The sequence below is a fragment of the Mesocricetus auratus genome, unplaced genomic scaffold (genome assembly GCF_017639785.1).
Source record: "Mesocricetus auratus isolate SY011 unplaced genomic scaffold, BCM_Maur_2.0 Super-Scaffold_100011, whole genome shotgun sequence".
NCBI lineage: Eukaryota > Metazoa > Chordata > Mammalia > Rodentia > Cricetidae > Mesocricetus > Mesocricetus auratus.
In genome coordinates this window covers 54,380,469-54,407,065 of record NW_024429195.1, presented here as the reverse complement: position 1 = coordinate 54,407,065, position 26,597 = coordinate 54,380,469, and the positions used below count along the sequence as shown (strand labels likewise).

Below are 26,597 nucleotides of genomic sequence, written 5' to 3'. Positions count from 1 at the left end.
TTTCCTGTGTTTACTCATTTATGAAGTGGCCTCTTCCCACTTTGCACCCAGAAAAGAGGAGCACCATCAGATAATTCCTCGACCTTCACCACAAAACAAAAAGGTCTGTGAACTTGTCTATACCTAACACACCTTATAAAAAGGAGAATGAATTATTCTGAGCAAAAGCTCACTCCACGCCCATACATTGGGTCAGGGTTGTACCTCCTCCTACCTCCCAGGGGAACTCAGCCTCTCATTCTCTCTCCCCTTCCCCATACCCCACATGCTAACAATCATTGATTTGCTCTTCATCACTACAGAGTCTTTCCCCTCCGGGATGTTAATTAAATGGAAGGCACAATGATGTTTTGGCACTGTCTTCTTTCAGTGTAAAGCCTTCCAGATTTATTCAAGTCATGTGGATCAATTGTTCGTTCATTTTTATGGATGAGGAATACTTCATTGTATAGATTACCATATATATTTATTAACTTCTTGAAGGATATTTGAGTTATTTCAGTTGAGAATAATCACAGAGTTGTGACAAATAATTTAAAAATATTTGTGTGTGAATATAAGATTTGATTTCTCCAGATTTCTTTAGGGTGAGTGTGAAGAGAAATGAACTTGCTGTGTCATATGTAAGTGCATTCTGAATTTTATAAAAACTGCCAAAATCCTTCCCTGAGTGCCTTTGTCTTTTTTTTTTTTTTAATTTCCACCAGGAAGGTCTGAAGCTTTCTTTTTCCCCTAGGTTCTTTCCAGTACTGAATATTATTAGCAATTATCATTTTAGAAATTCACATTTCACATCATAGTTTTAAACATGCATTCATTAATGATTATTACGTTTGAACATATTTTCATTTATTTGTTTGCCCAATTGGGCATCTCCTTAATGTGTTCCAAGTCTTTTTCCCATTTTTAAATTAATGAATTTTAAGAGGTTCTTTATATGGTCTGATGACGAGTTCTTTGTCAGTTGTGTGGGTAAGAACCACTTCCTCCCAATCTCCACCTTCCTAGCAGTGTCTTTCTCATAACAAAAAAGCTTAATGTCAAATTTGTCAATGTTTAATATGTGTCTTATTTCAAACTGTGTGTATGTCTGTGCAAGCAGTTTCCTGAAACTCAAAGACAACAGATTTCCCTGGGGGGTGGAATTGCAGGTGGTTGTAAGTCGTCCTGGATGAGTGTTGGCTGCTGAACAACTCAGTTCCTCTGCAAAGGAGTCCACACTTACTTCAGAGCCCTCTCTACGGCCGTATCGCTTTTATTATATTAACTTTTTTGTCTCCCCCATCTCTCCCTCTCTCTCTCTCTCTCTCTCTCTCTCTCTCTCTCTCTCTCTCTCTCTCTGTGTGTGTGTGTGTGTGTGTGTGTGTGTGTGTAGGTGCATACATGTGGGTCAAAGGATAATTTGTGGGAGTCAATTCTATCCTTCCTCCATGTGGGTTCCAGGAATAGAACTCATACAGAGTTTTCTTTTATTGTATGTGAATTTAATCTATCAAAACTTTTTGCCTAAACTTATATACAGTTATTTTCTGCCTTCTTCTAAAAGTTGAGTGACCATATGCCTTCATGTCTGAGATTTATGAGTCAAATTTTGCATAAGATGTGAAGTTTAGGAAAAAGTATATAGTATATCGGTGTAGTCTCACCCCAGCCTCTGGCAGCCATAACTCTACTTTCTATGCCTATGAGCTTAGCTATTTAGATTCCAGAAAAGAGATCATGCATCACACATGCCCTGATTATTTTACTACATTACAATGTCCTCAAGCCTCTACCATGATGTTACAAATAAACAGATTTCCTTCTTTTTAAAAGATTTATTTATTATGTACTGTTCTGCCTGCATGTATGCTTGTGTACCAGCAGAGGGCGCCAGATCTCATTACAGATGGTGGTAAGCCATCCAGTGGTTGCTAAGACTTGAACTCAGGACCTCTTGAAAAGCAGCCAGAGCTCTTAACCACTGAGCCATCTCTCCAGACCTCAATACAAAGGATAAATAATTACATAGTGTGTAAATACTGAACCTTTTCTTTATCTGCTCACTTGGGTTGATTCTATGTCTTAGATGTAGAACTTAGCCCTAAGATGATTATAACAATGCTGATATCTCCTCAATATACTAAATTCAGTTGTTCAGTTGCCTTCTCAGAAGTGACATTGACAGGTCATAGTAACGTTCTTGCTTAAATGATTAGCGGAAAACCTGTGCCCTCGTAGCTGGACATTTCTATCCATAATGTTTGATGGTTTCCTCTTCTCCACATCCTCTCGACACTGATAAAAGCAATCCGAAGCAGGTATAGTGCAATACATCATTTCAATTTGCTTTTCTCTAATGATTACTGGTGCTGAAACTGCATCTCCCTGCTGCTCATCTGTTTGCCTCCTTTAGAGAAATAGCTATTGATGTTCTTGGCTTATTTTTTTTAGGGGATTGTTTTCTTACCTTCAAGTTGTTAGAGCTTCTTGTTTATTTTGGATGCTAACTCTTCCAATGGTCAGAATGTGTCCTCAAAGTTCCTTTGTTAGAAACCTAAATCCATTGCAACAGGGATAAAAGGTGGGACCTATAAGAGTTGACTATGTCATGACAAGTCTACCACGATAAATGCATGAATGCTGTTATCTCAGAAATGAACCACATGAGCCTCCCCCCCGCATCTCTGTCACCCCTCACTATGGAATAACTCATGATTTAGAGTCTTGCTCGAGGCAGGACATGGTGGAGAGAGGAGGAAGATGGAAGGCAGTACAGTGCTGTCTTAGATTTGTGAGATTTTTTTTTCTTTTTACACAACTAAGATTTAGAGCTGGAATGTCTTTCTTCAAGATCTCTCTGTGTCCTGGTACCCTCTATGGGTTATCTAGAGATGAATAAAACTAGACGTGAGATGTACATAGAGGATCAACTTCCTTATGTACTGGGAGTTCTTTTCCTCTTGCTCCTTGGTTCTACTCACTTTTCATATAAATCAGTTAGACCGTCCTGCACATTGTCCCCCATATCTTTTACATTTCTAGTTAGTATGAACAAGATACAGTGTATTAGATACATCCTACTCAGACTTGGAGCTTTCCACGCCATTTTAAATTCTTCAAGGTTATTTGATGTTTGATATTTCATATAATCTAGTTATAATATACTTGGGCATGTGCCTAGGAGTTGGTATACAGTAGTGATAACCTGAACACCCATGATAAACAAAACCAAGGTATGTAACCTACCTTGATCTCCATTGATAGATGAATGAATGAAGGAAATGTGACTCCTGTGGGCACACTCATACACACACACGTGCACACACTCGCACGCACACACAAACACACACACACACTCAAAATGAAATTTTATTCAGCCACAAAAAAGTGAGCAAAGTTACATTGGTTTCAGGAGTTCAGATAGAAATGGGTGTTATTATGCTAATCAAAACAGGTCAAATTCACTCATGGTTCTAGTCTAACCACATTTAAAGCCAGGCCCCATGACCAGCAGTAGATGATCAACACAAAATGAACTCAAAGATATTTTAGGAGGTTTTGTTGTTGTTGTTAGTATTATTATTGCTTTTGTCACAATACTTTATGTTTATTTCTTTACAGGTCTTATATATTATATTTTCTGGTTTTTTTTGTTTTATGGGAGTTTTGCATGCAAATGTTTGTATCTGTATATCTACATCTATTTGTGTTTTTGTGCTTTTTCTCTGACTCTTCCTTTCTGTTTGGTGGTTTTGTCCTATTCTGGTTTGTTTTTATTTTTGTCTTATTATCTTTTCTAGATGCCTGTTTTTTTTTAATGAAAGAACAAAAAAGGATATGTAAAGTCATGGTGTTTATAACAGCATTAAAAAGCAAACCAAGACAGACACTAGGCAATGCCCTCATAGAAATACCCTTGCTTTGTAAGTTATTGGGTTTTTTTTGGTAGCTTTTTGAGACAAGATTTCACTGTGTAGCTCAGACTGTCCAGGTGCTTGCAGACTCTCATGTTTCACCCTCATAAGTTCTGGTCCTTGTCATGAATAAATTTTCCAAAGGGTATGTGTTGATTAGCAGTTCTGGTTCTGGTCATGAATAAACTTTCCAAAGGGTGTGTGTTTATTAACCAGATGATACTTTTAAAATTAGATATTATATCTATATATTACTATGGTCATTGACTAACAAGACCAACAGTTATTAAATTCAAAGAATATTTGTCTAACAGGAGAAATAATGGATGTACTTGCTAGCATTTAGGTTCAGTTGCTATAACTAAAACATTTAAAATAACAACAGCTATAAAAAGGTAGAAAATTGCTTCTCTACTACATGAAGTCTCAGTAGAAGACACTTGGTTTCTATATCATGTTCCCACCTCACCAAACTCATATCTAAGTCATTACCAAGACTGAAAACTGAAGTTATAGAAACTTCTCTTCACATTAATATTTAATCACCTACCAATGGAAATAAATTTTCAAATCATACTTAGCCAAGACAAAGGCTGAGAAATGTGTATAATTTTACAGTATGGTGAATAATGGTGCTATTACACAATTAAAAATTGTTGTCATGGCAAATGGATGGAACTAGAAGAAACTATCCTGAGTGAGGTAACCCAGTCACAAAAAGTCAAACATGGTATATACTTCACTCATATATGGATATTAGACATAGAGTGAAGGTTTACTAGCCTACAATCTACATTTACAGAGAACCTAGGAAACAAAGAGGACCCTAAGAGAGACATACATGGTCCCCCAGAGAAGAGGAAAGGGACAAGATATCCTGAGCAAATTTGGACCATGGGGGAGGGGAGAAGAGGATGGGGGAGGAAGACATGAGGGACCAGGGAGATTGAGTCAGGGGAAGAATAGAGGAGAGCAAGAAAAAAGATACCTTAATAGAGGGAGCCATTATAGGTTAAAGAGAAATCTGACACTAGGGAAATATCCAGAGATATACTAGGATGACCCCAACTAAGAACCTAAACAATAGGGTAGAGGTTATCTTAATTTCCCTTCCCCTATAATGAGATTGATGGCTACCTTATACGCCATCCTAGAGCCTTCATCCAGTAGTTGATGGAAGCAGAAGCAGAGACCCACAGCTAAGTGCTGAGCCGAATTCCTGGAATCCAGTTGTAGAGAGGGAGGAGTGATGAACAAAGGGGTCAAGACCAGGCTGGAGAAATCCACAGAAAGAGCTGACCTGAACAATGGGAAGCTCATGGATCCCAGACTGACAGCTTGGTAATCAGCATAGGACAGAACCAGGTCCCCCACATTTGGGTGTCAGACAGGAGGCCTAGGCAGTCTATGGGTTCCCTGGTAATGGAACAGCATTTACACCTAGAGTACAAATGGACATTGGGAACCTGTTTCCCATAGAGGGATACTCTCTCAGCCTAGACACATGGGGGAGGGCCTAGGCCCTGCCCCAAATGATGTGACAGACTTTGATGATTCCCCCATGGAAGGCCTCACCCTTCTATGGGTAGAAGAGGGATGGGATGGGGGTTGGTGGGGAGCATGTGATGATGGAAGGGAGAAGTAATTGGGATTAATTTATAAAATAAGATTGTTTCTAATTTAAATTTTAAAATGCCCAAGAAAATAATTGCTGTCATGTGTATACTCATATTTCTGCTTTTGGTTGCCTAAACCTAATCTGCTAGGAAAAAAAGCTATAAACATGGGATAAAAATTTGTGTATTAGTAATTTATATGTAACATAATTGATTGTGTATATATGGTTATCAAAAAAGCAGAGAAACCTTAAGAACAATATAAATGTTTAACATTTGATAAGCAGACAGGACATCCATGTATACAAATCTAACACGATGTTGTGAGATTAGCTAAAAGAAGGGACACTGGGGAGATGTCTTGGTTGGTAAAATACTTGTTGCTCAGGAATGAGGAGCTGAATTTAGATCCCCAACAGGCCCCTAAAGAGTCAGGGGTGCAAAGTATACCTATAATCACAGCTCTATGGAGACAAAAGCAGGAAGACCCCTGCTGTTTGCTGGTCTACCAGTCTCACCTTATGAGTTTAGGTTCAATGAGAGGTCCTCTCTCAAAAGATAAGGTGGGGAGGTACTGAGGAAGATACCCAATGCTAACCTCTGACATCCACATGTACAGGCACACAAATGCATATGCACATACAAACAGACAGACAGACAGACAGACACACACACACACACAAACACATGAAAATATATATACATGCATACCCACAAAATGTAGATATTCTTCATGTTTTCTGGATAGGATCTTTTATTTTTTTTCTGACTCTTCTGTCTTGTAGGCTGCTCTTTGGGAAATAATGATCACTTCTTGGGTATTCGTCAAAAGAAGAGTTGGAAGCCAGTGTTCATTTATCGCCATTCACAAGATATTGAGAAGAGCCTCGACATAGATCAAGATGCATATAAGCATAACTATCATTCTCCTACTGAAGTTCAAATAAGCAAACGTCACCAAATTGTCAACTCAGCATTCCCTAGACCTGCATATGACCCGTCTCTTAATCTGTTGGCTGCGTCTGGTCAAGAGCTTGAAATAGAAAATCTCCCAATTCCGGCAGCAAATGTAATTGTAGTGGTAAGTACCAAGTTAGCCAATGTCACACTGATGCTGATCTGGATGCTGATAATGATGTTGAGGTTGATGTTAACACTAGAGCTGGTGTTCCTTTCTATGGCTGACAGAAGAAAATATTTATTCTTTGCTGCTTATTATTTCCTTTCCCCATGAAGTTAGAAAATGTCTGTTTGTCCTAGGTCCCAGTGTATAGTGCACAACAGATACTTGCTGAGAACTAAAGACCACATTAGGAAGGCTACAGTTACAGCAGATCATATCCTATCCAGAACTTTCTGCCTTCTGTGTAATATGTTCTTAAAAGATAGGCCTATTATCAGCTCATTTAAATAAAAAGCACTTACCACAGATTCTCTTGTCACTTGACTTAAGTTATAACAAAAGAAGAAAGAGAGAGTAGCTGCTGGGGAGATTGCTTGGAAGGAAGAGACCTATGATAATATTCCTAATATCACTGGACAAGCATCAATGTTTACATGATTCAATGATTCTAGTAGAGTAGATAATCCAGCCAGAGCTTTTCAGTTTGTGGAAGTATTATATGAAAATTCATTCTGTGGTTAAATCTCCTTTTATACTATACACTCTCTCATACTGGTTTTGTCTATATTAAAACTGTAACACTTAGAAGTAGAAGCAAGAGGATTGCAATGAGTTCAAAGTCAATCAGGGCCACATAACCAAAAAAATCCTTCAAAATAGTTGATGCTTATACACTGCAGACATGAATTGAAATGTCACATTGTATTTGGAACTAATTTAAATCCTAATTTTAAAACTATAGCAAAAGCAAAACTCCTTCAAATCTGAAACTAAATGTTATTAAATTTCAAGTAATTTGATTTTTGGAGCCAACATAAGTCAGTGAAACTGTCTGCATTGTGACAACTCCCATTCATAACATGATTAAATTTAATATGCTCTTATTTCTTTACATAATACATAGTATACTTTTTCAGTGTTAATAATAATCAAAGATCTGTTCATTGATGTTTTCAATGTGTATTGAGTATTTATTTAACCCAATTGTCATTCATAATATATATAAAAAAGAGACAAATGCGATGTCTTTGGTCTTGCTTGAGAAATGTCTTGGGTAAAGATGCCAGTGATTAAAATGACAAATGATAGAGATCACATAAGAAGTCTTCATGTGGTTGTTTTGTCTCCTGTAAGACTTGAACTTTTCATTTTATGACTAACAGATGTTTAGAGGGTAAGAGTTACATACCCTGTCTGGTGCAGATGAGTGATATTAATGGTGTCACAGTATCTAGAAATGCCCTTCTATTCCTCCTGATTATCATATTCTCAAATTCATCAACATTTAAGTTATTATGAATTACAGTTCTAGAGCTTTGGTCTCTGTTTTAATGTCATGTACTATCTAGCTAATCTAATATTATATACAACAAAAGGCATAAATTAGAAATTCTGGCAGGTCCATTCACTTTTAAGGATTTAGAAAGAATCTGGCTTTGTCTCTTGTGTGATGATGACACAGAGTGAGCCCTAGCAACAGTGACAGCCAGAGCCATTTATATAAAACTACTTACACTAATAATGCACATGTTGATTTCCTGGGAAAATTGGAGAGATGGGGTTATTTTTTCATATAAATCAATGATGTTCAGCTTCTTCAAAAACAGAGCATGACATGCACGTACAGATCAACAAGACTGAGGGACATTCCACAAAAGCAGTTCAAGAACAGAGCATGAACAATCCAAAAAAAGAGAAGAAAAATCTTCAACATTTTAAGGATCTTGATGGGATAATTGGTGTGCTGTGTGTATAAGAGTTACATATATGTGTATATGTTTAGCACACAACTAAATTGACATAGATATACTACATGCATATACTTATCTGGACTTCCTTAGGGAGTATTTCCGTGACAGTGATGCTATTGTATGGTTTGATTAAGTATAAATTGAGCATTATTAATAAGTAGCAGTCCCTTTCACTGAGTGAAAAATAGAAAAATCTTTATATTGAAATGTTAAAAGCTATACTAAACCTCTAAAATTTATATGTAACTTCTAAGAGTTCCCAATCAGATGACAAGAATTCATATTTTATCTTCCAATATTTACTGAGTGCTCATATTTCTGATGTGATTCACAATGATGTTTAGATTGAGGAATTTAAGCCTGGACATTCCCTCTTCCTGATTTCTAATTAGTACCACAAAGAATTCCTTCAGATATTTGCCCACAAATGATTTTTTCCTATTTCCTCTTGGTTCTATAATTGAGAAAATCTACAGTTTGTTTCATGGAAAGGATAACACAATGTGTTTATCCCAAAAATGCTAATTGTTCTCCAAAAACTCAGTGAAGATGCTGTTCTCTGTGCAAATACGTTGTAGAGGGAAAATGAATGACCCTGTGTCACTGCTGATGTAACACATAGACTTTCGCCAAATGTGCACTAGAAATTCCATGACTTGTTTCACTAGATCCCCAGGATGCCCATCACATTAGGAAGAAGGAACCCCAGAAGCACGAGTGCAGGTGGTGGGATAGAGTTAGGTCTAGGCTTTTCCAGCTAGGCATGTGTTATTCAGTGAAAAACAGTTTAAACTGACCAAAAGCCTGAGAAAATTGGGAGCAAGTAATTTTGGAATATGTGGAAGATGGGCTACTATAGCATCAGTGTAAAGAGTTATGGGTAGGGAGATTACAGCCTACTTCACAGGGTGGACATGGTGTAAGGAAAGAAAAAGAAGTTGAAGAAACAATGGAAGTGAAAAAGACAACAAAATGTAGGTTGGAAGATTTTCCATAAACATACAAGACAGTGGTAAATCACTGGAAACCAAAACGATCTCTGTGAGATTCCTAGAATGTTGTGGTTTCTTTCTCAGATATTACTTATTCAGGTAGAGTTTCTACTGTTGTTTTGAAATATGTTTTAATTTTTCTTTGGAAATTTCACACACACACACACACACATGTACATATATGTACAGTGTATCTTGACTTTTTCCACCCCATACTTTTTCTCCACCCCCTCTCTGGACACCTACCCCCAAACATCCTCCTGACAATCCTTGTCTTTTTTTTTTTTTGTATTTTAATTCAAGTTTTAGCCCTTTGAGTCCAATTAAGGATGCTCCCATGCACGTGGCTATGAGGACATCCACTAGGGCACAGGCAACCTACCAGTGGCCATTCCCCCAAAGAAAAGTGATTCTCCCTCCCATCAACCACCAATAGCTCTAGAACTGAGGTCCCTGGAGCTGCCACCCACCATGTTTGGTTGAATTTTTAACTGGCCTGATGCAGTGCAGGTCTTGTACAAGTAACTTCAGCTGTTGTGGGTTCGAGTGTGCAACAGCCATGCCAAATCCAAAAGATGAAATTTCTCAATGTTTCTCTTTCTGTTCCCTGAGGCTTGGTGGAAGGTAAAAGGTTGATATCTGTGGCTGAACACCATCAGTCTCTTATTCTCCACACTTTGAAAAGTTAAAAGATTTTTTTGTTGACTTACAAGGAGATTTCCCCCCATTTAATATAATCTTGGCTTTACACATGGTATTTGAAGCCTTTGTTATGTTGAAATATGTTCCTCCTTTTCCAGGTTTCCTTAGGTCTTTCATGAAAGGAAGTACCATTTTGTCAAAGGCCTTTTCCTTCTATTGAGATGATTTCTGCCCTTGATCCATTTACATAGGTTACAACAATTACTGATTAACATATATTGAACCATCCCACATCTCTAGCTTATCATGACTATGGTGAATGGCCTTTATGATATGTTTCTGAATTTGGTTTGCAAGAATTTTGTTGAAAAATTTTGCTCTTAAATTCACCAAGGAAATTGTGGCTTTCTTTTTTGTTGTGTCTTTAGGTGCTTTGTGACCATTCTTGTGAATACTCTTTTAAGAAATATAAGTTTCAGAACTACTGGGAAGTTTAGGTAACTGGATTTCACCAGCATCTGAACCCTGGCATTTGGACCTTACCTCTTTTGTTCTGAGTCAGATCAGCTTGTGAGGTTCATCTGGGAAATAAGTTACTAAACCCTAGACATGATGCATGCTTTGAAACTATGGTTATGGATTTACCACAGGAAAGAAACTTCATAACATTTGCCATGTTGCTTGATATGGAAAATCATTTTATATTTGTCAATAGGCAAGTTGGCTTAATCACAATTTTACATTTGTGCAGTGAACATTCCAGAAGAGAGGTTTGGTTTATGTACCAGCTGAAATTCTTCCATGTCAAGGAAGACATAGTGCTTATGAATATTTTGTCTCAATTGACCAAAAATTCAACACAAACTAATATACCGTAACAACTCAAGTACAAACACCTTTGCAGGAAATTACACCTTAGGTATGTGTGAATCTAGGGCTGAAGGGATGGGCATGAACTCCCAGCTCACCTTTCCCTGGAGTGGCTCATTCCCAGTATGATGGTCTTCTTTCTCTTGAATGTCATAAGCTGTGTCCTTGCAGGCACATACTCAGGAAGCTGGACTGTCCACAGCTTCCAATAACATCATGGGCTTCTGTGCCTGAAGATTTGACCCCAGATAATTATACTGAACTTATCACATCAACTCAACCCACACATAGAGTTTTCTCCCAGGGCTTTCCCTAAAAGCCTATAGACCACATATTGGAAATGATGATACTATTAATAAAACATGGACACTATTAAACCAGAAAAGGTGGAAAATGTATACTACCAATAACTTCAGTGGGTGATAACACAGATAATACAGATTTCTATTTTTATTATTTTTTATTTTTTGATATTGTAGTTCTGTCATTCCTGTTGTATCTCCAGGGTCTATTAAAGTAACTGGCCCATAGTAGGGGCTTAAGCATTGACTACCGGATGAAAAATGAACTGATAACAAAAAGTGAACAATTGAAAAGGTTGTTTATTTTATCAAGAAAATAACATTGTAGTACTTAATTGTAGGCTATCGTAAGTCTTTCTAAATATTTTACTGCATATACGTGCATGTATCGGAACAAGCATGCCACAGCATGCTTTTGGAGGTTATAAGACAACCTTGTGGATGTGGTTCTCTCCTTCCAACATTATATGGGTCTCAGAGATCAAGATCAGGTGACCAGACACACACAGCGAGAGCTTTCTCCACTGAGACACCTCACTGGCTCCTCCAATGTGTGGTCGTCTTTTACATAATTTCTCCCCACTTTGAGTAGGAGCTAATTCCATCAAAACCCCACCTTTAAAAAAATACCTGTAACATTTGAAAAAACGAATGCAAAATAAGTGTTTGATGAGTTGCTTAGTTCATTCCCAGAATTTGCAGCTACTGGTCTTAATCCTCAGATGATGAAAAACAAAACAGTGCCAGAGTTTAGCTTTGAAAAGGTCTAGAAACAGAAATTTTGTAATATACTTCAGAAATATGGTGAAACATTTGCTCTTAGTCAAATGTAAATGCTTTCTATTAAATTTTAAGCTCTTATATAACCACTTCCATTTTGATCCCAAATCTCTACATTTTGTAAAGCTGTATGCTCATATCCACAGATACACCCCTGCTATACCCTTACAGAATAATCTCAAAGGAGAAAGTTCCATTCTTGAGCTTGGCATCCCGACAGTCACACTGTCACCATCTGTTGCTTTTCTCTGTTTCTAACCACTAAAGCAGCAAGGAGGATCTGAAACAAATTTGGAAAGTGTTCAATGCTAAGCTTCGGCAATGTCAATGCATATCACCACACTGGACCCCTCATTTCATCTGCTTGTTTTGGATCATACAAACTCAATATTAGAATGACTGAAGTCTTGGGAGAACTGGTGTAATAGAATATCATACTAAAGAGAAACCTTGTTCTCTAAGTATGCCGAATTCTCTTGTGGACAAAGAATAAATTAGCAATATGTTGCCCCAGTTACAAAAGTGTGTGTGTATGTGTGTGTGTGTGTGTGTGTGTTCATAAAGCTGTAGAATATTTGGGAAAAAAAGGAATAAAATAAGATTTGAAATTAATGTTGCATGTAAGAAATAGGGATGGATATATATGTATTCTCATGTATGTATAAATCTATAAATTATTTTAATACATGCATGGCATCTGATACACAAAATTTGGGGGTTTAACCTTTCTAAGTCATCATTTCTAACAGCTGGTGAAAAAAATCCATTATTGTACATGTGTACAAAACACATGGCAAAAGCAACTTAAGGAAGGAAAATTTTACTTAGTCTCACAGTGGGGCTGATTAGTTGATTATGATGGGGAAGTCATGGGGACAAGAATGTTAGCAACTGGTCACATTCCACACACAGCAGGAGGCAGAGAGTGATGAATGCTGGTGGTCAACATTCTTTCTCCTTTTGATTCAGTCTACAAGCCCAGCCCATGGGATGATGCTGCTCACATTCAAGGAGTGTCTTCCATTTTAGTTACACTTTTAAGGAGAAGGTAGCCCAAAAGTATGTTTCCATGGTAATTTTAAATCTAGTGAAATTGGCAGTAAAGATTAATCATCAGTGTTTTGTAGTTGAGTTTAATGTATTGACATATTCACAGCACATTCTTTGACTTTAGTTGGATAATCCCCTAAAGAAAAAATAGAAATAAAATACATTAATATAGTGTTCTCTACGTAGCAACTGCTTAGCTCTTACAGTGACTATCTCAGGGGAGGGTATTTCTTTATGAAGCTTTTGTTCCTTCTATGTTGTGCTATGGTACATTTTTCCTTTGATGAGACTGCATATTTTATAGATTTTTTAAAATTAATTTTAGTTGGTCTACAAAGTAATGGTTTTAGCTGTGACATTTTCATGGATACATCTTTTTGTACTTGCCCATCCTTGTAACTTTCTTCTATCTTCCCTAGCCCTGCAAGGGAAGTACTTAAGGCTACCAATGTAGTTAGCAGGGCAAAAAATATTAACATTCTGTTGAGATTAATGTATAAAACATTAATGTGGTAATGCATGGGTCTGGTCCCTAACTCTGAGTCCTGTACTTTCCCTGTGACTCATTCTGCTTGGTTTGTTTTAAAATGAGGTAAAAGTACTCACCTCAGACTGGTGCAGAGCTTATATGAGGAAGAGAACATCCAAACACTTAAAAAGTATGCAATGTGTAGAAGGTGGTCAAGATACAATCAATAATAACACCATAGCAACGTACCTACATTCTCGAATGCAAAACAGGTAAATACTAGATAATACAATTGAGATTCAAACTAGCAGCAAATTAATCTAGGATCTGGAGCTTATAGTCACTGGGAGACATAAAACCTCTCTGGACCAGGGATACAGGAGAAGATTTTGGAAAATCATGAGGGATATTTTTCAACCACTCCTAGTCACTATGGAAGAGTGGGGGTGTTATCCAGAGGCCATCTCTCTTTACATAGGCAAGAATGGCTTCTTGACCTTCTTAAGCATCTCTTACCTCCCAAGTGTTTAACAGAATGAGGGTGGATATTCTGGTGGTGTTTTACCTTGGTGTTCTGGGAACTATGAGAACCTAGATGATAGAAGGTCTGCAGTCACAATAAGGATTTAAGGCATGGATTCTAATCATTACCTAGTATATTTTATTATTATGTACTATAACAATGGATGCAGTTCAGGGAATCTGGAGTCAAGTGATAATAAATGCAGGCACTAACTCTAAAGGAAATACCTGCCAGGAGGACCAGACCAATGTATAAAATGAATGAGAAAGCTTCTTCATGGGTTCTCTTTCTCCTAGGGGAAAAAAAATCAGACTTCAATTTAGTTCTTGGAGTTTGTAAAGAAAGATGTTGATGTCAGTAATCAAGTGGCAGAGCAAAGCCATAGGGCCAAGTTAAGGAATATTGATGACAGAATCATCTAGATAAACCGAACCCCGGGTCCAGTGCCCTAACACAAAGGCTGTCACAACGATGCCATGATAATTGCCCAGTCCTTCGGAAGAGAAGGCAGGCATGGGCACATACTTTGCAAATCCCAGCTCTAAGAAGACAGAGGCAAAAAGGGAAGAATGGAAGGAGAGAAGAAACAAGAAGGAAGAAAAATAGTAGGAAAAGAAAGTAAACACAGAAATGTTTATTTACCCTCTTTCTAAGGCAAAGAAGAAAAATTCTTTCCTCAGATTCTTTATATAAAATACTTTCAAATACATTTGGTTCATTTCACTACTGAATCAACCCTTTGGGTCAGAATGACTTCAGAAAAAGAAAATTATGTCTTTTTGTATTTTCATAAAGAAGAGATTGGCGGAATCTTAAACTTTAGATATTTTCCACATGTTTGCTTTTTGAAAGATGAAACTCTAATTCAGTCAGTGTTGCTGTCCCATGTTGTTTCTTTCCTTATAGGGCTGCCATAATTGGACCTCTTAGAATCAGCAAAAGGAAAGGACAGGCTGTCTCCATACCTTTCAGTCTAGCCGACATTTCACAATTCAGTCTTTGAACTGCTACAGTGAGACACTAAAGAATGACTTCAAAGACAGAAAGACGGAAGGAATAAAGAGTTCCCCTTGGAGGGATAGGTCAAATGTTTGTGGATGGATTCCGTGATTGCAAAAATCCACTCTGGACAAAGAATTTCACAGTCATCTGATGAGAATTCCAGAACTCCAGGCTTATATGTCAACATTGTATGGCTAGGCTTTACTGGACTGTGTGTATTAGAGATAACCAAGCAGTCTATTATCCAGAATTGATTAGGGATCTGAATATATTTGGATACCTCTAGTTCAAGAAATCCTCTAACTGTGTTGTGCCCAATTTCCAACCTAAAGAAGATGCACTATTCAGTACTTTTTTTCTTTTCTACATGAAAACATGAGACCTGGTATCGGTGTGTTCACACAGATATGCTCCCTGAGGGTGACAGGATAGCAATCAAACACAAGAAAATGAGTATGAAAAATCTCTGCTAGTGCTATGAAAAAAAAAAAACAAGGCGAAGTGACAAGCCAAGAGAGAATGGTGGGGACTGTGTTATGCTGGGTGATGAGAGCTTCTGTTGAATATTCAAGGACGTTTGGGGATTTGAATCCAGGTGAGACTCCTCAACAGAAGCCATGTGAGGCTATCTTTGGAGTCAGCAGAACGGTTAGAACCCCAAACCCCCAAGTCGGGCCTCACTAATTATTTCTTTCACTGACTTACTTAACATCTCTTATTTTACTTTCTCTATTTGTGAAAAGGAAAAAAAATGACACTAACAAAAGTCATCCTGTGGAACTGTTAAGCACTGCGCCTATCATTTAGTGAGAGCCTTATGAAAACTGGCTGTTCTTGCCAGTATTATATGCCATGATGGAAAAATAGATCTTCCTCATCTCGATTCAAAGACTACTTGTGGTTCCCTTGAGCCATTGGTTACCTTATAATTATGTCTTTAGAAAGCTTTGGATCCATGCTTTGCTCTTTCACTCCACTGCCAAGGAGCTGAGAGCCAAGTCTGTGGTCAACCACTAACAAATGTAGAAAACTTTACGGGGTGTCTGATTTATTCTGTGACCCAGCCTCCTCCTCAGCTGGATGTTTTCTTCTCTTCAATCATTTGACTTCTAACTCAATTTCCCCATTTCCTGGCTTTGTATTCAATTTCGTTTTGTATTACATATGTTTATGAATCATTTGTGACATGTTCTGTCTAAACAAAAAGTCACTACTACAAGACAAAAATCGAGATGGACGAGTTGAGGGTGAATGTCACCTGCAGAGAAACTTTCACAAGGAGAATTTGTTTACTCACTGGGAAAAGGAAAAGAAAATATCAGAGAACTCACATAGATAGTAATATGTTTGGCTAATGGCTCAGCAGGCTCCACCTTCAACCCAGTTCCAAAGCCAGGATGGATCTTGGTTGCCAGTGTAAACATCTTGAAATCGTGGGATCAGACTAAGTTTATAACAGATTCTGAGTATGCATGCACATTCTGCCACGTTTTACCTTTGGGAGGAAGAGCAATTAATGAATGATCAGTTTACAGTTCACAACTCCAGAGAACCTAGGTAACAAAGAGAACCCAAAGAGAGACATATATGGATCTGCCTAGGAAGGGGAAAAAAACAAGATCTCCTGAGTAAATTGGGGGCATGGAGGGCAGCGGGGGAGGGAGAAGGGGAGAAAAGAGCATGAAAGGGGAATGGGGAAAATGTGTAGCTCAATAAAAAAAGAAAGAACAAGAAACAATTCTAAATATCTGTTCTTCCTTTTCACTGGGAATATTATAGTGTCTGCCCTGGGTGCCTCATTTGAGTCTTTCTGGGATCAGTGTATTCTGCAATGCATAACACATTGGGACAACGCCAGCTGTCACAGTTGTGATATTGGCAATGATATTATTCCAGTGATTCTCAACCTTCCTGATCCTGCAGCCCCAAAGGGGTCACAATTTACAGGCTGACAAGTGATGGACAGCTAATCAGTGGAATTCTTGAAAGACATGTAGGTTAAAATTCAGTTCTGCGATGGGAACAAAATAGTTGAGAACACTTTGTTGTTCAGATCAGTAAGATACACTATAGTTTGAGGAATTCTCATCCCCATACATGTGGTGGCCTGACCCAAGACTGGTTCATATTCATTTCTGATTGCCTCATCTCCCCTGATTACACACCCCTGGTTTGTTGACCCAGTTGTCACCACAGTTTCTCTGAGGCTGAACACTTCTCTTTATGATAGTTTTGTCTTTGACATCACAACTAGCTTTATCATTTCGGTCTGTAGATATGTTGTTTCCTATGACTGTGTATCTTCATAGTTGATGGATTCCACATTATTTGAAGTATTCTGCATGCATTTCATGTTTGTGTGTTTAGGTCAGAAAATTGCTACATTAATCAACTTTACATATATTGCTTGGGTGTTGCTAACTGATGTCTTTGGGGCTGCCATCTCAACCAGCCTAATGGCCCTAGGTCCATTCCTGAGTGGGGGAGTGTGGATGAGGGAAGGCTGGCTATCCAACGGCATTAAAGAAAAGACAGAGACATCTGATCACAACAGAAGGGCAATCAGTTAATAATGAAAAAGAGCCCAGTTTATTGATGCATCATCTTAAGTAACCATCCAAAGTCGGGGGCAATGGCAGAAGACATCTGTTATCATGTATAAAGGTCAGATAGCAACTGTTTCCCTTAATCCTAGAGACACTCTTTTGCAGCACATACTCAGGCCTTCAGGCATTTCACCCTAGCACACATTACTAGCCTTCAGGGTGGGTATAAACTAGCCCTGGCCCAAGTCTATTGTTATTTAGATAGGAGTCATTCTCCATTTAGGCCAGGACATCCTACAGCTGTTAGCTAAAAGACAATAGAAATTCTGGGCATTTGTGTGTATGATATATATGATATATTTTTAAAAGGCAGAATATTTCTTTAATATGTTACCAAGTTCATATTTCTGAAAAGTTGAAGTAATTCCATTTTCTACTAAAAGCAAGGGTTCTTGAATTATGGTCTCTTTAAATAATTTTTCATTGATCATGGAAATAAAAATCTGCCTGTAGCTTATACCTGCTCTCCTCTAGCTATAGGAGAAAAGTAAAAACAAAAAAACAAGCTCCATTCAAATGCATCAGCTATTCAGCTTTCTACTGGGTCGACTATGCTTTTCTTGATGCTTTGTGGCAGCTCTTTATTTATTACAGCATAAACCTTGCATCTGCTGTGCTCATGTTTCCTTTTGCCATGCAGAATTTTAATTGTCCTATGCTTAGATTGTTTTTATTTGTCTTCTTTCAAAAGTTGCTCTGTCTGCCTCCTTTTGACAAAGCCATTGTTAAGGCTGACCTACCTGTTCCTCTTATTTACTGTCAGTTTCTTTAAACGTGTACAACCTTATGCACATATTGTTCTAAGCAAGAACTTCTTTCACTTCATTGCAGTCTTGTTTCTTTCTTTGTTTGTTTGTTTTTGTTTGAAACAAGATCTCAGTATGTTACCTCGGCCAGTCTGGAACTCTGCATGTCGACCACATTAGCCTTGAATTCATAGATACACACCTACATGCTGGGGTTAAAAGCATGTGCTAGCCGGGCGGTGGTGGTGCACGCCTTTAATCCCAGCACTCGGGAGGCAGAGGCAGGCGGATCTCTGTGAGTTCGAGGCCAGGCTGGACCGACAGCCTCCAAAACAGAGAAACCCTGTCTCGTAAAACCAAAAAAAAAAAAAAAGCATGTGCTATATGGTGTCCTTACATTCCTTCTCCCTCATGTCATCACCGTATCACCCTCTCCTGTTGAGCTTCATTATCTTATCTCCTGGACACTAAGAAGCTAATATGTGTTCTCTGCTTTATAATTTTACAGGTGAGCTAATCCCAGAAACATATGCACATGTCACAATAAAAATAAAATATAGTACATGTATGTATGCATAGACTTATGAAGAGGTTTTCATCAGTTTGTATACCTACAAAAGTGACAAAATATGATGGGCTATTCTCTGTACCTTTTTCCTTTATGTCTCAGTGATTTCTTCTTTAAAACTTTTCCTAACTAATGATTATGATTCTATGTGATTTTATTCCTGTGTGTCTATAAGGTGCTAAGAATTGGGTAAGGCCTTGTGTGTGCTGGGCAAGCATTCTGTCTCCAGCAAACTCCTCAGCCATACAATTGATGTTTTAAATGGTGTGTGTCTTTTACACCATGGGTATAACATTATTTATTTAAATGATCATCTATAATTCATAATTCAAATAATCTCCACCTTTGTTTTGAGCCCTAGCAAGGATGCTGTAAACGTCTTTGAGCCTATACTGCTATACTGAAGTGTTTCCATTTCTATGTAAAAGACTCTCAAAAATGAGGTTACTGAGTTGGAGTAACATATAGCTAAGGTTTTTTCCCCAAAAACTAACAGTAATTTGCATTTCTACCAATAAGTAGTAGCCAGAGTACCCAATATTTACATGTAGCAGCAGTAGCATTTTTATGTTTGTGTGTATATATACGTGTGTGTGTGTGTGTGTGTGTGTGTGTGTGTGTGTGTGTATCTGATAGGTCTACATTTAGATTAGATTTCCTAGTTTCTTGAAGAAGCTTTTAAGAATAACTTACCCCGTTCTAGAGAATTCTAGATCATTGTGATATGGTCTGCTGTCTTTGTAAGTTTACTAACTGCTTTCTAGATACCTCAATGTCATTGGTTATGTGCTAGACTCCAATTATATGTTCCTTTACACCTTTTCATTACCTAGTTAGTTACTTATGATATGTATATGAAGTTAAAACTTAGAATATAAAGGATATCTGTACAAAATATTTAAATGTTAGTCAATGTGACTTTTAATGAAAAGCCTAAAGCATATAATTTATTATGGTAGCTTGATATTTTGGAGGTCATTCAGTTCTTAAAAGAGATTTGCTTTCCTATGGTATCCTTAATAAGGGTCAGTTAAAAGATTTGGCTTCTAAACACTATTATCAAACCACCTAGAACATTAATAGTCTTAGAACCACAATTTACCACAAAGAGGGAAACCTTTTAACCTAATTAGAAAAGATGGCAGTCTCCATTATAGCATACTGATGGACTCTCATGCTCCATATTGACATTCTCTCTTCCTACATCTCGCCACCATATCTTGAGGATTTAAGAACAAGTCTATATGTATGAAATAAAATCTATATCTAAACAGAAGTCCCACTTATATCCATACTCCTTGTGACCTCAAAAAAGCCAATGGTCTTTAACATCTATCACTCCAGTTCACACTATTCCTGATTTTTATGGACCATCTGTATGTTTGCTTTATATAAAAATAATCAGTGCATAGATAAAAATAACCTACTAAATTTAGTTTCATCATTATTTTGTCCAGAAAAATGAAGTCTATCTTTTTAATATTAAGATCAAAATCACTCTGGAAACCACTATTGTTACCTTTTCCAAATTCTGCTAGCTTGCTACAATGGCATTCCTTTTTGAGGATGAGTGTCATTCCTTTATGATTTGAGGTCATAAGAGATCCTCTGCTCAAGTGTGTGTGTGTGTGTGTGTGTGTGTGTGTGTGTGTGCGCGCGCGTGTGTGTGTGTGCATGTACTGCACACTCTAGGGTTGGGAGTATAACCAAGTGGGAAAGTGTTTGCTTAGCCTGCATGTGTCTCTTTTATCAATTCCCAGCCCAACCACATATGTTTTTCCTAAAACCTTACCCAAAACAAAATTCCACCATTAGTGCATGATTTGTTCTAATAATGGCACTAAATTTCTTCAAATCTGGATATATATTAACTTTTGTTGTCTAATAATTGCATGTATGTATGGAGTACATTATGATTTTATATATTGTGGAGCTTGCCATCCAGAGCAATCCTGAAATTTCTTTTCTTTTTATTTCTTTATTTTTTGTTTTTGTTTTGTTTTGTTGAAACAAGGTTTCCCTGTGTATCCCTGTCTATCTTGGAACTTGCTCCATAGACAAGGCTGGCCTCAAACTCAGAGATCTGCCTGCCTCAGCCTCCCAAGTGCTGGAATTAAAGATATGTGCCAAGATTTCCCAGCAATGAAATTTTTAATATTTATTGATTTATTTTACATCTCAACATCAATTTACCCTCCCTCTTCTCCTCCCAGTCTCTCTCTTCATGTTCCCCTCAGTCTCTCCCAGCATCTACTTCTCCATTTCTATTCAGAAAGGGCAGGCCTCCCATGAATATCAATAAAACATGGCATATCCAATTAAAGTAAGACCAAGCACCTCCCCTTGTATTAAGATTGGACAAGCAGCCCAGTATGAGGAGTAGGGTACCCGAAGTCAGCAAAAGAGTCAGAGACAGCCCCTGCCCCTACTGTTAGGAGTCCCCCCCACAAGAGGACCAAGTTACACAACTATAACATATTCAGAGAGCCTAGGTCACTTCCATGCAGGCTCCCAATTGTTGGTTCAGTCTCTGTGAGCCCCTACGAGCCCAGGTTAGTTGATTCTGTGGATTTTCTTCTGATGTCCTTGAGCCATTTGGCTCCTATAATCCTTCCTTTCTCTCTTCAGCAGGATTCCAAGAGCTTGGCCTAATGTTTGTCTGTGGGTCTCTGCATCTGTTTCCACCAGTTTCTGGATGAAGCCTCCCTGATGACTATTGGGCTAGGCACCAATCTATGAGTATAGCAGAGTATCATTAGGCATCATTACATTGACTTTTTTTTCTGGGCATGTTTGGCTCTATATCAGGTCTCTGGACCATTCAGCTTCTGGGTCCTGGTGCTCTAGGCAGTGCCAGTGATAGGCTCACTCTTGTGGCATAGATCTCAGGCTACACCAGTCATTAGTTGGCCATTCCCACAATCTCTGTGCCACCTTTACCCCAGCACATTCCATAGGCAGGAAAGTCGAAGGTTGTATGCCTGGGTTGGTGTTCCAATTCCTCCACTGGTAGTCTTGCCTCATCGCAGGAGGTGGCCACTTTTCTAGCTTATGAGAAAGCCATTTGCTTTTGCAGCACGCTCTTTTGATACTGGTCTAGGGTACACATTGCTACACTGGAGGAACCAGAGATTCTGAACCTTGTTCTAAGAAAGCAAACATGACGTTGTCTCCTTTTTCCAATGAAGATAAAGAGTGAATTAGGCCTGGAGAATTATCTAAGCACCCCAAGTTGCTTCAGGGGCCAGGAAGACTCTAGTTTCTGTAATATAAAGATGGCATGGAGGATGACACCAATGGACATGCTAAAGTAGACAGGAAAAAGCCCACAAGGCCTTAACCCTACACAGAGGACATTAGGCATCTGAAGAAAACTGGAAGCTAGAGAGGTGATTCTCCCTAGGGAAGAGTACATCAACTGATTGCACTTTGACAAATGGTCATCCCTGAAAACATGCATACAAGTAGCGTTATATAGAGTCAGCATGCTATATTTAGTAATGTATATGTATATGCTTACATATACACAATGACAAAAGAAGCCATGAATTTGAAGGACAGTGGGGTTGAGTATATAGGAAGGTTTTTAGGGAGCAGGGAAGAGGGATGTTATAATTATAATCTCAACAATAAAAATAAGACAGGGACTCTTCAGAGGCAGGACTGCGAGAAGCGACAGCAGTTGCTTGCACTGAAACTCATGACGATGAGCTTCAGCTTCTACATTGAGGGTGAGTCTGCTGCTGTTGTGTTTCGTACCATTTTTTCAAGGAGTTACATCCTCACTCTTGGAGCTAGAGCTGGGTGTGGCTGACCATGGGGGCGGTATGTTTACCCTCAAAGCACAGCCTGGAAGCATGCTGCAGGTCTTACCACTAGCAACTCTTGATTCTCTTGAGTGTCATGTCCAGAACCTGAAATCATTAACTGTCAGGTCAGTTTGAGATTCTAGATTTGACTAAACATCTGCATTCTGAGTCTTGGTTGCATTTTTGGCTCATTCCAAGATATGTTTATGTCTATTGTTGTTTGAGCTTTTGTTTGCTTGTTTGTTGTTTTAAGGGTGAATTCTCTGAATCTATGCCACTTTAGAGTTTCTAGGCTCAAGTGATGTAATGCCACCATGAATATCCCAGTAAAAATGTTAACTGCTGGGCTTTGCACAGTGCCCCCTCCCCACCCCTAGGGGCTACTGCATACCACAGGCACACAGTCAACAACCTTCTTTAACAAACATTCTCAGCAGTGGACATATTGGTTGTCGGGATGCCTTCGGGCAACAGAAGGCTGTACTATAAGCCTAGCATTGCAACAGCATCATCAGCTGCTGCACGGCTCTCTCGCTGTCTTTGAGGAAATAGAGCGTGGAGTTGAGGCTTGAAGATTTTTGTTGCTTGTTCCCATTGGGCTGCTAATTTGTACAGCTTTGTAGGGAATGATCATGTGATAACTATGACTCTATAAAATAAAGGGGGAACAATAGAGGAATAAGAAAAACAATTTTATTTATTGAGCCCCTACCATGCATCAGTTACTAATATAAAAGTTTTAATCCATAATCTTCAAGCTCTACTATTACACTCTTTCCTCCTTCTCTGCTAAGAATACATTTCAAGAATGCTAATAGATACCCCAAAACTCAGGTGATACTGGCCCTTAAGTACACTTACATACATCTATCTATGAAAAACTAAATTAAGAACAGCAAGGGATTGGTAATAAAGTAAAAGAATTGGAACAATGTACTATATTGAAATTATGTCTTGTTCTCTCTCACACACACATACACAATTTTATTATATTGTGATGATACAATGCCTACACAATAAGATGAGATGATGATACAATGCCTACACAATAAGATGAAATAGACATCATGACACAGCAACAGACTACCTAATATGAATTACTTAAACATGAGCGCTATGATTCTGTGGTAGTCAGTGTAATGACATTGAAAAGCAGCTGATAGGGAAACAGTATGCAGAACGCAGACTTTGCTGAAAATGTTTGAGTCAGGTCTCAGAATGGGAAAGGATGGTACCATATTTTATCATACTGCTAAGAGCAGCACACTTTAAAATCTTTGAACTGTTTATTTCTGAAATTTCCATTTAGTATTTTAAATAATTTTATTATTTCTTGGAGAATGTCTTGCAATGAATTTTGAACATATTTATGCCCTTCAACTCTATCCCTCTTATCATTCTCTCAACATTCCCATCCTTTCTTACTCCATTTTGAGATTACTTCTATTTGAGTTTGTTCTTATTTTAATTTTTGAGGTTATAATATAGTTATAACATTTCTCCCCACAAACCCTCCCAGATACTCCCCTTGTTCTCTTGTTTCTCTTCATGGCTCCTCTTTTCACTAATTGTTATTACATGCATATATGCATATACATATATTCCTAAATATAGCCTTCTTGGTCTATAAAATGTTGCTCATACTTTGTTCTTTTTTTTCCCCTTTCCCTATAAAATCTAGTTTGTGTTGCCTACATAGTCTTGGGCTTAGAGCCTGCTCTGGTATGTGGTCAGCCTACAGGGGTCACTTATTAAAACAGAAAAACCTGAATCTCCATCTCACAGCAGCCATCAACTGCTAATATCACCTCAGCTTCTGGTAGGATTACATATGTACCCTCCTGCTCTATATGCTGGGGGGTTTGTCTGACAGGAGTCCATGCAGATCTTGTACATTCTGTTACAATTGCTTTGAGTTCATCTGCTCTATTGTGTCTGGGAAACAGTTTCCTTGAAGTCATCCACCACCTTCTTACCCACTTTCCATCCCATCTTCCACAAATACCCCTGCGTCTTGAGATGAGATTAGCCACAGTTAAGAGAAGTTGAAAAGCAAAACCACAGATTAAAACACGACTCTGTGGCTGATGATACCACATCTCAGGTAATTTGTCATGCAGAAAGCATTTTCATTTGATTTTGAAGTTGCTGTTCTTTCTACCATGTTGTGCAGCATCTCCTATCTTATAGAGGTATAAGGATATATCTGATCAAGGATAGAGGTGATTGGGAGCTACTTTCCTGAGCTTCCAGTGGGAGATTTTTTTTTCCTTGTGAGGTGGTCAAGGCCCTTTTAATGAATGATAGTTTCCCTTGGTGACAAGGAGTTCTCTAATGTATAGTCTGAGCCTGATGACAAAGTCCCTTCACTGATTCTTCTGCAGCCTTCTCTCTGGATCAAATGAGGATGCCTAAGTATTATCATATTGGCTTCCTATTAGTGGCTGTAAGATAAGCAAAAACCAGAGATATATTAGCTTTAAAAACACATAATTTTATCCTTTTGGAGGGCATATGTACAAGAGTCACAGACCAAAGTTAGGGTTTCTATGGAGCTTTTACTTTCTGGATGTTGTAGGGAGGAAACTGTTTCCTTTCCCAACTTGTCAAAGTCATGTTTGTACCTTCGCTCATAGTCATCTTCTAGAAATGGGATCCTCCCAGCCTCTCCATTGGCTACCAAACTTTCTGTGTATGATGTTGATGCACCTTTTTTGTGATTTCATGGGACACACACAGGATAACTTTTCAAGATACTTCACTTGTTTTCATTGACTAAGCATATTTCAACATATGTAGTGAAATTTAAAGGTTCCAAGATTTAAGGCAGACATCTTTGGTTGAGTCTCTATCTCAATCTACACACCTGTTATCACTGACTATTGATAATGATTCACTTCTTTGGACAGCTTACCACTGCCCTATCAACTCTCGGAACAAAGGAACTAGAGTTCTCATGTGAGTCTTCTCCAAGTTAGGGTGTAACAAAACCATGCTATACTTTGTTACCATTAAAGGCAGTTTGCAACCCAGTGGATTTCAACCTGAATAGATGCAGCCCAGGGATATTTTGAAGAAACTGATATTTACATATGTTGAAATTTTCTTATTAATTTTTTTCATTTCAAGTATATGTTTTTGATTGTGAGAGCTGGCATCCTTGTGCCTGGTACTCATGTGGGTACACAGCTACATCTCCTAGGTGTGTGTGTTCTCCCATTCACTCCCATTAGTTGTTGCTGCTCTCAGCAAATAAGAGTGTGCTTGACCTGGTCTACTTTGTTGTTCTTTAAATGGCTGAGATTACAATAAGGATTCAAAGACACATCATTAACATGTATAACAGATAATTTCATCAGGAAGAAAAACGTTTGGGTATCAGAAAACTTTGTGTTAGTCCTTAGATATCCTGGCAAAGCCGAAGACGCAGTATGTCACTCAGTACATTCTGATGCTTATAGGTTAGCTCCCTGATGGGTATTCTCTTTTCAGCCCAACTCCCAGCCTTTCCTCCACCAACATGTAGGTCAGGCACCCTTAATCATCATTTCTTTCTTCCTTCTATTTTCTTTCAGGCAATATTTTCACCCTTCTCAGAACTGTCTGACATCAGTCACTTAAAGATCAGGATCTGTCTTATTCCAAATAAAGACCTTTCTTAACCCTTATGACTGCAACCAGACACCACTGTCACAGCTGGAGATTGATAAATATTCCATGGATGAATAAATGATGGCAATGACGGTTGAATTTATAATGACTTTCAACATTTATGAGAACTTAGCTATAAATGAACCTTGCATCTTTGATATACTTAGCAAGAATAATCTTAATGAAAACAATTTCAGCATG

At 38.2% G+C, this 26,597-nt stretch overlaps 1 protein-coding gene and 1 long non-coding RNA gene across 3 annotated transcripts in view; one reads left to right on the top strand and one right to left on the bottom strand.

Moving 5' to 3' along the window:
* The window catches only part of Ptprr (protein tyrosine phosphatase receptor type R), a 211,154-nt gene that overhangs the window by 14,490 nt on the left and 170,067 nt on the right, over positions 1–26,597 (top strand). For both annotated transcript variants that reach the window (XM_040754844.1, XM_040754843.1), the window contains exon 2: positions 6,298–6,593. In XM_040754844.1, the coding sequence (XP_040610778.1) occupies positions 6,298–6,593 (296 nt within the window). The remainder of the gene's footprint in view (positions 1–6,297; positions 6,594–26,597) is intronic.
* LOC121143280 lies at positions 12,758–14,063 on the bottom strand. Its single transcript, XR_005880483.1, has 3 exons — positions 14,008–14,063; positions 13,629–13,747; positions 12,758–13,158 (listed from the first exon to the last, which is right to left on the bottom strand). It is a non-coding gene; the product is annotated as an uncharacterized LOC121143280 (long non-coding RNA).